The 14,203-nt window shown below is 30.4% G+C and overlaps 1 protein-coding gene and 1 long non-coding RNA gene across 5 annotated transcripts; one reads left to right on the plus strand and one right to left on the minus strand.

The window, feature by feature from the left end:
- Positions 1-4,145: 4,145 nt before the first annotated feature.
- LOC122577589 (GTP-binding protein Rit2-like) lies at positions 4,146-13,980 on the minus strand. Of its 2 annotated transcripts, none has more exons than XM_043748959.1 (7): positions 12,706-13,980; positions 11,976-12,574; positions 11,838-11,894; positions 11,637-11,710; positions 11,341-11,532; positions 11,131-11,274; positions 4,146-5,169 (listed from the first exon to the last, which is right to left on the minus strand). In XM_043748959.1, the coding sequence occupies exons 2-7, from the start codon at positions 12,115-12,117 to the stop codon at positions 4,828-4,830; spliced, it is 951 nt and encodes a 316-aa protein (XP_043604894.1). In that variant the 5' UTR covers positions 12,118-12,574; positions 12,706-13,980; the 3' UTR covers positions 4,146-4,827. The 2 variants fall into 2 exon arrangements, with proteins under 2 accessions (XP_043604894.1, XP_043604895.1); XM_043748960.1 differs by having other exon boundaries at positions 5,119-5,246; positions 12,706-13,941.
- LOC122577592 lies at positions 5,079-6,803 on the plus strand. Of its 3 annotated transcripts, none has more exons than XR_006320390.1 (3): positions 5,079-5,216; positions 6,375-6,443; positions 6,588-6,803. It is a non-coding gene; the product is annotated as an uncharacterized LOC122577592 (long non-coding RNA). The 3 variants fall into 3 exon arrangements; XR_006320389.1 differs by lacking the exon at positions 5,079-5,216 and adding an exon at positions 5,463-5,630; XR_006320391.1 differs by lacking the exon at positions 5,079-5,216 and adding an exon at positions 5,638-6,018.
- Positions 13,981-14,203: the final 223 nt, after the last annotated feature.

The following is a 14,203-nucleotide window of genomic DNA, read 5'->3' on the forward strand; positions in this document are numbered from 1 at the left end:
TATAATCGGACGGCGGCAGCATAGTGGTTAACGCCTTTGGTTATGAACATTCGAGCCCCAGGTTTTCAAATCCCGTAGGCCGCTTTTTCTTCCACGACATGCTAAATAAGGAGAAAGCCAGCAGTAAAGCTCACCAGCGACACATCTACCTACCTCGGCAACAGCAGCAGGGGACTATCACCACTACACATATACACCTGATGAGATTACAACATTCCCATTCGGCTGATTGTGAACGATGGTCTGTCTGATCCAAGGTGGATTTCAAGATAGTGCTGCAATGTTTCCTGTATGTACACACCAAATGCCTTAAGTCTAGGATGTTGTGGATCTATGAACACCTGCCATATGTACGATACATCTCCATTCGATTGATGTTGAATGCTGATTTGTACCCTCCTTACTACGCCATATCTTCCGAAGCTTATCTGCAAAAGTCGTTTTACTGGGGCACAATTTTCGGCATCGAAAAAGCATCTGCAGCGATAGATAGCCGCCGACCAACTGGGGTTGTGTACATCCATCAACATTGTAATCTCTTCGCAAATAAGTCCCTCCGGCAAGTGTTTCCGAATATATGAGAGTGCCGAGCTAAGATTTTTCATCCTCCCACCTCTAATACTTTCATTATTTTGTTGAAAATTATTCCTACCACTAAATAATTATTAATAGATATTATATGGATATAAAAGAACACTTTATAATATACTATGACTCGGCCACCGACAGAAACGATGCAATTATACAATTTTATGACTATACATATAACTATATTATATGAATATTTTGATGGCTTATTTGATTCTCAAAGTTAATGGTGCAGATATTGTTTAATGATATACTAATTCTATAATATAATACCTTTAAATCGTTTCTAAATTTTACTACGAACATTTCGATCGAACCAAACTTTCAGATGAATCATTATATATCTATACGCTCAATCTTCGGCGAGAAATAGCTGATATTTAAACTGTTAGAACTTCGTAATAAGAAAATATAAAACGATCATTCTGGACTCATTTTATAGCGTAAGACCTATACGTTCAGCATCCTTGGCTTCTCCTACAGAGGTACCTGTATCATGTAAGAGAGTGGGAAAGCGAAGAAGCTTTTTCGTTTTGAAAATTTTTCAAATTCGACCGATTCTAGAGATATCAACAAATTTTTTTGATGCCTAAAGTTACCACAAATTTGAAAATTAGAGGCTCCCTTTATAATGACCCTTGTAGAGTTGATGTATGATATTCTGTCACCGTTTTATTGAACTATGAATGAAAAGTGTCTCGCCGACATTAGAATAATACAACGTGATACTTCAAGTAGAGGTTGCACGGTCGTATTTGTACCTCCCACTCTTCTACAAAGTGCAGAAACCTCTGTAGGAAAAAATAGCCAAGGATTTTGATAGAAGACTTTGATAACTTCCTTGATGCTCTGGGCAATAGATTCATAGCTGGAGGAGACTATGACGCCAAACATACCCAATGGGGCAGCAGACTTGTCACAGTAAGAGGCAAAAATCTCTTGAACAGCATAATCACCAATAATCTCAACTACCTCACTACATATGAACTCACATACTGGCCCACTGACACTAACAAAATACCTGATTTGCTTGACTTCTTCATAACTAAAAATATCTTGCCAAGATACGTCCAAATCAACTCCTCGGCGGATCTCTCTTCTGACCATTCCCCCGTTATAGCAACAGTCAGTTCAACAATTATCGAGAATCCACCTAATGGTTTTATTCATAACCAACTCACCAACTGGCAGCTCTTTAGAGAAGTCTTTAATTACTCAACTTCAGCCTTAATTTCACTAAAAACAAATGAAGATATTGAAACAGCCACGGAATACTTAAACACGAGCATAATAAATGCTATCCGCTCCTCCACACCTATTAAGACTTCTATCAGCAAACATGAATATCCCCATTACATATTAAAAAAAATCGCAGAAAAACGTAGACTAAGAAAAGTATGGCAGACCCATAGAACACCGGATGACAAACGCAAACTAAACAGCGCATCATCAAAAAATATAAAAATGACTGTTTTCAAAAATATCTTACCAATTTGTCCCCCACAGCTGACTCCAACTACTCACTATGGAAGGCTTCCAGGAAACTCACGCACCCCCCGCAAATAATCCCTCCAATCCGCCGTCCGCAAGGTGGATTGGCGCGCAGCCCTATAGAAAAAGCCAACCTGTTTGCTAAACACTTATCTAACGTATTTAAACCCCATTCCTCCAAAATTGCCGCAGATATTACTAAATACCTGCACTCTGCCTTCCAAATGTTTCCTCCTATTGAACCCTTCACTTCTGTAGAAATTATAGAATTAATCCGTCGCCTAAATCCCAGGAAAGCAGCGGAGCATGACCTAATATTCAATAAAGCAATCAAAGAACTTACCATAAAAGGAATTGCATTCATCACATCAATTTTTAACGCAATTCTTCGCCTTGAATACTATCCTAAGGCCCGGAAAATATCACTGATTACTCTCATCCCTAAATCCAATGGGAAAACCAATATATGAAACTAGCTCCTATTGCCCAATTAGTCTTCTATCTACTTTGTCAAAACTATTCGAGAAGATGCTAACGAATCGACTCCTCCCACTCCTAGAGGATTTGAAAACACTGCCAGATCATCAATTCGGTTTTCGGAAGCAACATTCTAAATATAGCAAATCCATCGCATAACACACAATATCAGCTAAATCCTAGAAAAGAAGAAATATTGCTCAGCGGTATTCCTTGACATTCAACAGGCATTCGACAAAGTATGGCATAAAGGGCTTCTATACAAACTTAAAAAAATCCTACCACACACCTACTACTCCATCCTAAAGTCCTACCTAACCAAAAGACAATTCGTGGTTAAATACTTAGACGCCACTACCACAACATTCCCAATAGAAGCTGGCATACCCCAAGGTAGTGTCCTCGGACCCCTGTTGTTCTCCATCTACACTGCCGATTTACCAATATCAACAGATATTACTATAGCAACATTTGCTGACGACACAGCGATATTAGCTTTCCACGTAGACCCGATAATTGCTTCATCCACTCTCCAGCGATGTCTCGACTCTATGGAAAAGTGGTTTCATAAATGGGACTTCAAAATTAATGACAAAAAATCCACACATGTAACCTTCACACTGCGAAAACAAATCTGCTCTCAGGTCACCATTAACAATATAACAGTTCTTAACAAAGGCACAGTCAGATACCTGGGCATGACTCTGGACAGGAGAATAACATGGAAACAACACATCATAGACAAATCGAAGCAAATCAAAGATAAACTTAAAAAATTTTATTGGCTCACTGGCCGACGCTCCAACCTAAGCACGCAGAACAAAATTACGCTCTATAAGACCGTAATAAAACGTGTCTGGACGTACGGAATCCAACTATGGGGAACAGCAAATAATTGAAATACTTCAACGCTTCCAATTGAAAACGCTAAGATCCCTAATAAATGCACCTTGGTATGTCATCAACGAAGCAATACATCGCGACCTCAAAATACCCACAGTCGAAGAAGAAATAACAAAATATAGCAATAGATATAGCAAAAGAGTCAACAAACATCGAAACCCCCTAATTACTAAATTACTTAATACGTCGGACCAGACCCGCAGGCTAAAAAACACTACCCGTTAGACCTAAGCACAAGATTTAACTAGATATTTATATTAAGTAATATTTACTTATTTATAATACTTATTTATAAATTATACTTATCTATAATAAGTATTAACTTATTATAAATAATTAGCCACGTCACTACGCCACACCAGAGAAAATTACTTAAAATTCTCAATGCGAGAATTGATTGTAAAATACTAGTAAATAAAAAAAAAAGTATAACATAAGTATCTCATTCTAAAGTAAAAGTATTAAATTGAATATCAATAATAAAAAGGCTATAGATTATGATCTTAAATTATATTATCATTCTCACTTCTAATACAAATTATTAAAGAATATAAAGAAGATTTATTTTATTCGATTATGTTTATAATATTTGATCTTACATTTTATTCTTGTATTTATATCAACATACATATTAAAAAATATTTTAATATTAAATGCTTTAAATGCATTGTACAATATTTTCATTTCTTATTTACACTTATCTATATAATATAATTAAATAAAAAAAATGTCACATAAAATTATATCATTACAATGATTAAAATTAATCTAAGTTTAACTCCGCACATTTATGTGTTCAGAAACAGTTGCCAAAGAGAAGCGTTTACAAAAAAATTACAAATGTGATAAGCATAAATGTACTAGCTAATTCGACAGTAGCTCGCATTTCTATAGATATTTTTCTGATGTCAAAGAGCACCAGGAATCGATTTATATATTAAAATAAATTTTAGTCGTTGAAATAAAACCATACAATATTATGTGAAATATTGTATCATCATTCTTATTATTTTTTCGTTTTATAAAAATCGTCGGTTTATAAAAATATGTTAAAAAATACTTATATTATGAAAAAAAAAATGTATAAATTATTAAAGTTTAGTCATTAAAATAGTACTATATAATTTTATGTAATATATCTTTACATTCGCAATATCTTCATTCTTGATCTTTGTCGTACAAAAAATGTTAATCATGTAGATTCATTTTTACCTACTCAGCCTTAAAAATCATTCGTTGTTCTGTCAAATGTACAACAGCTATAGCCAAGTAATAGTAAAAAGTTACTGTCTCTATCAGGCTGCAAGATTGTTTTACGTATAATTCATATCTGCTGTGTTAGTTTCGTCAGGTGATAGAAGCTTCGAGTTAGTTATGTGTCTGATCCAAGGTGGATTCAAGATAGTGCTGCAATGTTTCCTGTATGTACACACCAAATGCCTTAGGTGTAGCATGTCGTGGATCTATCAACACCTCCCACTTGTACGATACATCCCCATTCGGTTGATTGTGAATGCTGATTTGTACCCTCCTCACTATGCCATATTTTCCAAAGCTCATCTGCAAAAGTCGTTTTACTGGGATACAATTTCTCGCATCCTTGGGCGTCGGGAAAGCATCTGTAGCGATACATAGCGCTGACCAGCTGGCATTGTGTACATCCATCGATATTGTAACCTCTTCGCAAATTAGCCCCTCCGGCAAGTGTTCCTGGATACATGAGAGCGCCAAGCTAAGATTTTGAACCCCCACCTCTGGTACTTTCATTATTCTGTTGAAAATTATTCCTACCACCAAATAATTATTAATAGGTATCGTATGGATATAAAAGAACACTTTATAATATACTATGACTCGGCCACCGACAAAAACGATGCAATTGTACAATTTTATGACTATACATATAACTGTATTATATGAATATTTTGATGACTTATTTGATTCTCAAAGTTAATGGTGCAGATATTGTTTAATGATATACTAATTTTATAATATAATACCTTTAAATCGTTTCTGAATTTTACTACGAACATTTCGATCGAACCAATACTTTCAGATGAATCATTATATATCTATACGCTCAATCTTCGACGAGAAATAGCTGATATTTAAACTGTAAGAACTTCGCAATAAGAAAATATAAAACGATCATTCGGGACTCATTTTAAAGCGTAAGGCCTATACAATGTAGTATAACCTGTATAACTCGAAGTTTGAACAACATTACATCTTTGTTAACGTTGATGTAACAACTGACATCTAAATTTATAATAATATATGGTTATGTTGTGGTGGACTATACCTATTAATATTCGTGTTAAAATTATATTTCGGTGCTGAGGAAAGAGATCAATGTGTTACACTATGCAAAAATTTTTAACAGAGATACAAGAATGCAGAAAATGAGGTAGCATCACTTCATGTACATTTAGAACAACAAGAAGAGTTAAATTCTCATATACAATATGTTATTCTAAACTAAAAGTATTAAGTTGAACATAAATAATAAAGAGATTATAGATTATGATTTTAAATTGTAGTACCATTCTCATCTCTAGTGTAAGTTATTAAAGAGTATAAAGAAGATTTATCTTATTTGATTATGTTTACAATATTTGATGTTAAATTTTAGTCTTTATATTTATATCGATATGTGAAGGGATAAAAGGTATATCAATATTAAACATTTTAAATACAGTGTGCAATACTTTCATTTATTATTTAGATTTAGTATGCATCATAAAATGCTGTCGTTAATATATATATATTGACAATATAACTAATTGGTGAGGGTTCACTAATATAGAGCCTATTGAAATATTATTTGTGAAATGAACTGATGTTGCAAACTCTCATAAATACTTTTATTACTTCATTTCATTTTAGAGTAGTAACTTAGTTTATATGACTTTCAGCTCAGGCAAGTCCAAAGAACCAAAAGAATAATGATTCAAATGGCGGCATAGAAGACAATGTTGAAGTTGGTAAGTATTTGTTCAATTTGTTATAATACGAACATAAAAGCGTACATAATTTTTTTAATATATATGTATATGATATACATTTATCTGAAAGTGGTATCTTAAAATGATAAATGAATTATTTTATTTTTGTTATGACTTATATAGAAAATAGCAAAGCAGGAAATACAGAAACAATGGATGGGAATATAGTAGAAAGTGGAAGAGATCAACATACAAATGGAGGAACCACTGAAGATTAATAACCGATCAAAAAGTATTTCGCAGAGTGATTAAAAAAAATATGTGTCAAACATTTATTAAATGTAATTGAATTATAACTTTTTCCAAAACAATTAACAAATAACAAAACAATATAAAATTTTCCAAAACTTTAAACAATTTACACAACTTTTCACAAACAAAACTTACAAAACTTTACACAATTTATAATCATTAGTTTATAAATAATAATAGAAGTTTAAAAGCAAACAATATATTTACAATCTTTCATAATACAATGAAATAAATTAAAATATATATATTTTTAAGCAAATAGTAAAAAATTATTTCTTTGATTGCTTAAGTACTAATTTATTCTACTTATATAGAACATTATATATCAAGCTTTCATGACATAACACATTTGTTCATTATTTTATACTGTTATCATATATTTTTTTACTAGAATGAATGTAAATAAATAAAATGGATGTTTTTTAATGTTGTATTTTATATTTATTTTATAAACAGAATTACAATTAAAATCTTGTCACAGTTCGTTGAATGTACTCAAGTAATTATCCGAAATGAACCATTTTTCTATAATAATTATCATATAATTGTGGACCTGTATATAGTACTATTGTAAATTTTTCATGCAGAATACGAAAATTGTCAATTAAGACTATATACTTAAAACAATTCCAATTTGTATTTTGTTATCTCCAATTAGTATATTACACAATCGCAACTTAAATACATTAATAATACATAACTTTATTTCAATCATATTAAATTTATTGCTCAATCTCAAAGGAAGCATTTTTAAAATTTTGTTTCTATTAAAATTCTTTTGGTAGTACATTATAAATTTACATTTTATTTAATTATTTTACTGTATTGTCATTGTAAAATGTGCTTCTTTTGCGTTTCTTAAAATACAGAATTAATTTGAATTTATATTATACTATATATTAACATTATTTATATTATTTCTAGTTCTTAATATTTTTGGGTATTCTTGGTTATATACATATACAATATGATATATTAAGCAAACGATGGACAGACAAAGATACCACTCGTCGCCGTTGTTAGCTTTAAAAATTCCATTTTCATATAAATATATCATTACATTTTTATTGAAATGTATTACATTTCATTGTTCTTCCATGTTTTATACGTGTAAATTCGTTAGTTTATAAACAAATATAAAGAGAAATAAAATATTACATTAATAACTAAAACAGATAAATACTCTCCTTTTATTATTATAAAGTTTTAAAGATTAAACACATTTTACACAGTACATAAATTATACAGATTTTGTATTGTATGTTCAATTGTTACATACAGATAATTTATATTTATTAATATTTTTTACTGTATTAGTACAAAGCTAGTGTTGATGTAGTTGATTATCAGATTTGACAATAGTACTTTGTACTTGTTCTATAAAATGAAATAGTCAGATTTGTTATGTTAGCTAATAAGATGGATTAAATATTAATAATTATGTTCCCTATTAGTAAACTGTTTATAAAATGTTATAACAAATATAATACCAACATGTATAAATATTTATAAGATATGATAAATACATATAAATGATCACTTTAAACTGCAATCAAAATTCATAATCGCGTCTGTAAATTGTAAATTATTGCATGTTTAACAAAATGCAAGACTTGACTAGGAAACATTAAGTAACGACTAGACGTTTAATATACATATAAATATACATTTAACAATTTTTTTGTAATATCTTGACTGTATGCTATTATAGATTGGTTCTATTATCTGGCAACTATATAAAGAACAATAGAACCTCGTTATGCGAACAAGTTAATGCTGAGCCCCTATTAATCGAACTATGTTCAATTGTACATGTACAAACACGTATTCTTATAGCAAATATATTAATATATGTGAATGATCACATATGATTGCATTTATACAAAATATGTTATTTGAATCGCCTTATCCTCCGATCTGCCTGTATAAACGAGGTTCTAGTGTATATTATAATTCTATTAATTTATAACTAAACGTAATTGATTTATAATATACATGCACTAAAAAAGAAATCACGTATTCTTAAGCTGCACAAGAATTAAAAGCTCTAATAAATAATGTAAGAAAACATGAAGTTTTGAACGCTAGGAGCAGACACCACATGCCTTATTACCTTTGGCTCTAACAAGAGAAAGTGAAGACACTTGAGGGTACGATAAATTAACTCTTACTAGCGAGCACCAATATTTTTGTAATTTCGACGAATAAGTTACTCTTTTATTCTTCACGCAATCAATATTGACGAATATCAAAGAGTATTCTACTCGCATTTTTATTTTTAAATAAACTTTGGCGATTTGCATAAACTCTGTATTATATTCTTTTTACTCATCAAAATAGAATCTATTAATTATATATTGGATCATTTTTGTTAATGGCAGAGTCATAGTATACTATGAAATGTGTCCATATAATACTCATTGATAAAATTATTTGGTGAATAGGAATGATTTTCTACAGAATAATGGAGCTCTATGTAACAGACGTGGAGATACAAAATCTACTTGAGATATTGCATCAGTATTGATGATAAAGCTACAGTATATAGAGAAACAGAAACTAGCCTCTATGTGATATTCATTGGTAATCATTTAGTTAGAATAGGAATAATTTTCCACAAGATAATGGAGCTCTACATTCCAAGTATAAAGGTAGAAAACTTTAATTCGGCAACAAAACATATTAAAAAATTTTTACCGGATAGCATAAGTGTGGCAAATGTGAAAAAATTACAATTATGATAGAGAATTACCTATATGATCATTAAGGTATTCTGTAATAATAGAGTACCTTAACAGAATGATAACTGTAAGCATGTGAAACGGATTTTTCAAATCAGCTTTAAAAGATATGGCACTGTAAGAAAAATACAAAAAATCATCCTCAATGAAAGTATCAGAGTTATGTTTAAGTAGTAGTTTTCAATAATTCCACATATGTTGACACATCCTACTATACCGAAAGACAACAGAAAACAAAACAATCCTAGGTTGTCTTATGAATACATAAGATATTCATTATCTAGACGTATATCTACCCGAGATTTTGCGCAATTATTATTTATCTAATTGGACGCATTGCCAATTGGACATTCCATCACAATAGACAGATAGTGAAAGTAGTGCTCCTAGCGTCCATACCATCATAAAACGAGCGGAGAAGAATCGAAAGCATATGACTAAATCTCTTTTATCTCAACAGCGTGGATTTACTATTCGAAGTTTCTAGAACTCAAACTTAGAGAAAAAGTATTAGTAGTCTATGAACATAAAATTTTGTTGACTTACTATGTAATCAAATACATTACTAGTATTATCTCTTCAATTCTTAAAAATAAAAATATATTTGTGTAAATACTCTTTTTGATTGGAAAATATCGTTTTAAAAATTGTTCACTTTGTGCGATTTCATCAAATAACATTTGTAAACTTTAAAAATCATTATAACTTTCGTATACTTTGTAATAATTTAATTTGATGTAAAACCATTCATAATTTTCATTTTTTTCTATAGAAAATTAAATTGGTATAAATAAATTTTAGTTTAACTTTATACGATTAATTGTCATAATATAACAATTATTTAGCATTACAAAACTTTCTATTTATCTCACATATTCTATATATTCTGCATTTATAAATTTTCATTTAATATTTCATATAGTATGAAATATCAAATTCTTTGGTCATATAAAATAGTAGTTGTAAAACAATAATCAAAATTTTGACTGGAGAGAAAATATTAAATAAAAACTGCAATTATATTAATTTAAAAAAACAAAAGTGAGATACTCCTAATATAATTAGGCCTTAAATTACGGTTATTAGTTATTGTTCCTGATAAGATACATATAATGTAAATAATATTAATAGCCTTTTTTAATAAATAATAATGAAGAAACTAGCGACCTTGGGAACAGAGTTATGGACATCTTATTACTGTTATATTGAAAGTTTTTTAGGAGATCACATCCTTGTTGCTTGTATCATCTCACGTTTAACTTTTTTTCATATAAGTTCTTACATAGCTTCTCAATGTAATAGAAGCTATTAGTGTAAAGTTTATAATAAAAATAATGAATTGCAGTCTATATTTCATGTTTCCATTACTACATTTAAAATATAATGGGGTTAAAGATGAGGCAGTGAGATATTAGTGAATTAATCCCTAAATTGAAGGACTGTTATAAAATATAAAAGAAGCATAAAAAATTTTGTTCGTTGTGTAATCTGTAGAATTCCAAACTATTTATGTTGCCATAATTTGTTAATTTAAAACAAACGCTATCAAAAAGATATCTATGCAAATACGTCGATTAAGGGGAATAATGATGACTATTGACATGTCTTTGCTTCCTTCTAAATATAAAGGCAAGAATTGAACGCAACCGCCACCAACGACTGTGTTTACGTACCGAATTTCTTGACCTTTCTTTAGCTCGAATTTGTCTGACTAATGAATAAAATGCATCATCTATAAACTGTCTAAGAGCTGCAGATGTTTCATAAAAGGGACAACCAAGCTGCTCAGCAAGTGCCTTTCCTTCTTCTGTAGTTACCTATAATATGTTTCTCATGTTAACAAAATCAGTGAATCTCAGCTAGAATGAAAAATTGTGTTTTACCTTTCGCTGATGTTGCAAGTCAAATTTGTTACCAACTAATACCAATGGGATATCTTCATTAGCTCTCACACGTGTTATCAATTTTCGATATTCCAAAGCTTCCTGAAAGCTATGTCTATCAGTTACAGAGTAACATATCATAAAACCCTCTCCACATCTCATATATTGGTCACGCATAGCTGTAAATTCCACCTACATATAAAAAAATCATATTACATATAACATTTATGTATATATAAAATTACAATATGATAAATTCACTTTTTTACAAAACCATGTTAAGAACAAATTCTGACCTGGCCTGCAGTGTCCAATATATCTAAAAGTGCAGCTTCACCATCTATAACTGCTTGTTGCTGATATGAATCCTCTGTCAATAAGAAAGAACATTAAATGAAATATTCCTCTAAAAGTTAAAAAATAATAAGAACAAAATTTTACAGACATTTTTCGGATTTTTCAATTTTCATTACAACATACATGAAATAAACTCTTACCTATAGTTGGATCATGATAATCAAGAAAGCTATGACTGACAAATTGTAATGTGACAGCTGAAAAATTAATTTCCATAATATATATGAGATATAACATGTTTTTCTAATTAAACGATGACAAATAAAATTGGATTATACCTGATTTACCAACACCACCATCGCCCAAAACAACAATCTTGTAAACCCTAAGTCCACCCCTGGTAATGGGTTGCGAGACTACCGGTACGTCATTCTTGCCGTTCAAGGCTACGCTTTTATCCTGCAGGATGTCAGCTGACATCGTTAGGAAATTTACTGTTTATTGGTAACCTAATGTTTGCTACAGCTACAAGTTTGCACTTTTACAAACTGACTGACATACTTGATCACGTATCGGAACACGCGCGTAGACACACCCGTATCGGTTATTAGATCGGGAAAGATACGGTACATGTTTGATCGCGATTGCAAGCCACCGTTTTTTATCTACTAGTTTGGAACTGCACCAAGTGACACTTAATGGCTAAAAGTTATTTTTTACAGTTAGACACAGCATGGCTGATGAGCATAGGCTGACAACCGGGCTTGACAGAATGTGACAGTCGCAAAGATTAAGCACGCGCGGATTCGTGCACCCAGGGGCGTATCCACTTGCTCTATTGTTAGTATAATAGATCCATTTATATATCTACAGGGTGTCTTAGGTTTTAACGACGAGACTTACAGTACGAAACTTACAGTCAGTACATTCTATTGGCCTAAGAAAAAAAAAGTTATATAGATATAGGTCGTTTAGCACTTTATTAAAATGTTATGAAAAAATATGAAATGCGAAGTAATGGCTTGCGATTACTACAATGAAATGTAGGAATAGATCACCAATACTTACGTTTATTCTATTTACGCGAACTGTGCTTGCTATCTCAGGCCGTCGAAGGTAGTATAATACTTTTAGCACTTCCAAAAGTAACTAATATTCCATCTTAAAATGCAGATAAAAATCTAATAGCATGAGATCAGGCGATCTTGGGAGCCAAGGTATTGGCCCTCTTCGACCTATCCATCTGTGAGGAAAATGATTGTTTAATTCACAAATATTATATACTCCATAATGTACCGGACAGCTATCCAGTTGCATCCACATGTTTTGAATTCTTCTATTAGGGAACCCGTTTTGATATTCTCTCACAGCAGTTTAGGTATTTCCATTGCAGAAACAAACAAAATGTATATCTGCATACTCTCGATTTGTAAATGATTACGGCTTTTTTGTACGAAGTCCACTAACTTACTAACGATTCAATGGTACTGGCAGAAATTATCATGAAGTTACCTTCAGAAATCGTTGACAACTTTGACACAGCACGCAAAAATAGACTAACAATAAATGTAAATATTGCTGATATAATTCTTACATTGTATCGTAGTAATAACTATATACTATTCCCTTCATGTTTGATATTTTTTTTATAACTTATTAATAAAGTTTTAAACTATTTATGTTCTTATAACATTCTTTTCTTATTTACACAAGTTGCGCCGTTAAAATCCGGGATACGTTGTAATATATATATATATATACATTTTAATTAAATTTAACATTCTTCTAACTAATTTTACTGTTAATTTTTTGGCAAAGAAGAATAGAAGCTTCGCTTATTGAAATATCTTCGATTTCCAATGAAGTTTGATCGAAATATTAAAGTTAATACAAGAGGTAGAATAAATACTTGCATATCTTGTATTTAATGTCAATATTGTGGTCTAACTTTTTATAATAACTTATAATAATAAATTACAATTGAAATGCAGACAACTTATGCAATTATACAAATAAATTAGAAAATAAATGCAAGGGTAAATCTATTATTATTTAAGTGCATAGTATTCGTTAGTAAACGAACTTTTTTTAATTATGGATTTGTTACTGTAAAATGAAATTCAGTTTCGTGAAAAATTTTATATAATCTACATATGTATTTAACTATATTTATATTACAATCACGTTACAAATCATAAATATTTGATCAATATGAAATATACCGGTGCAATATGCATGCGTAGAATAGTGCACGCACATCGATAAAGATTTCCTCTTTGTATAATACTATACAGAAATTTATTGATTCATATAAAGAAACATATATATATTTATTATGTATGCATTAACGAAATTCATTCGTGTAATATACAATATACACTTGACAATTAAAACTTTGACTTATGATTTTCTTATGATAGTTTTAATATCTTTATTGTTATAGGTAAATTAATATATTCTTTCTTATATATGTATATATTGTATTATATATATATATATATATAAAATTTATTATCCATTAAAATAAAAATTCTATAATATAAAAATTGAATGTTTATGTGTATGT

This window comes from Bombus pyrosoma, linkage group LG2, assembly GCF_014825855.1.
Source record: "Bombus pyrosoma isolate SC7728 linkage group LG2, ASM1482585v1, whole genome shotgun sequence".
NCBI lineage: Eukaryota > Metazoa > Arthropoda > Insecta > Hymenoptera > Apidae > Bombus > Bombus pyrosoma.

Coding starts and splice junctions, on each gene's coding strand:
- LOC122577589 (XM_043748959.1), bottom strand. CDS start 12,117: ATGTCAGCTGACATCCTGCAGGATAAAAGCGTAGCCTTGAACGGCAAG. Junction 11,275..11,340: donor ACTTGCAACATCAGCGAAAG/GTAAAACACAAT, acceptor AACATATTATAG/GTAACTACAGAAGAAGGAAA. Junction 5,170..11,130: donor AAGAAAGGTCAAGAAATTCG/GTACGTAAACAC, acceptor TCATGTATCCAG/GAACACTTGCCGGAGGGGCT.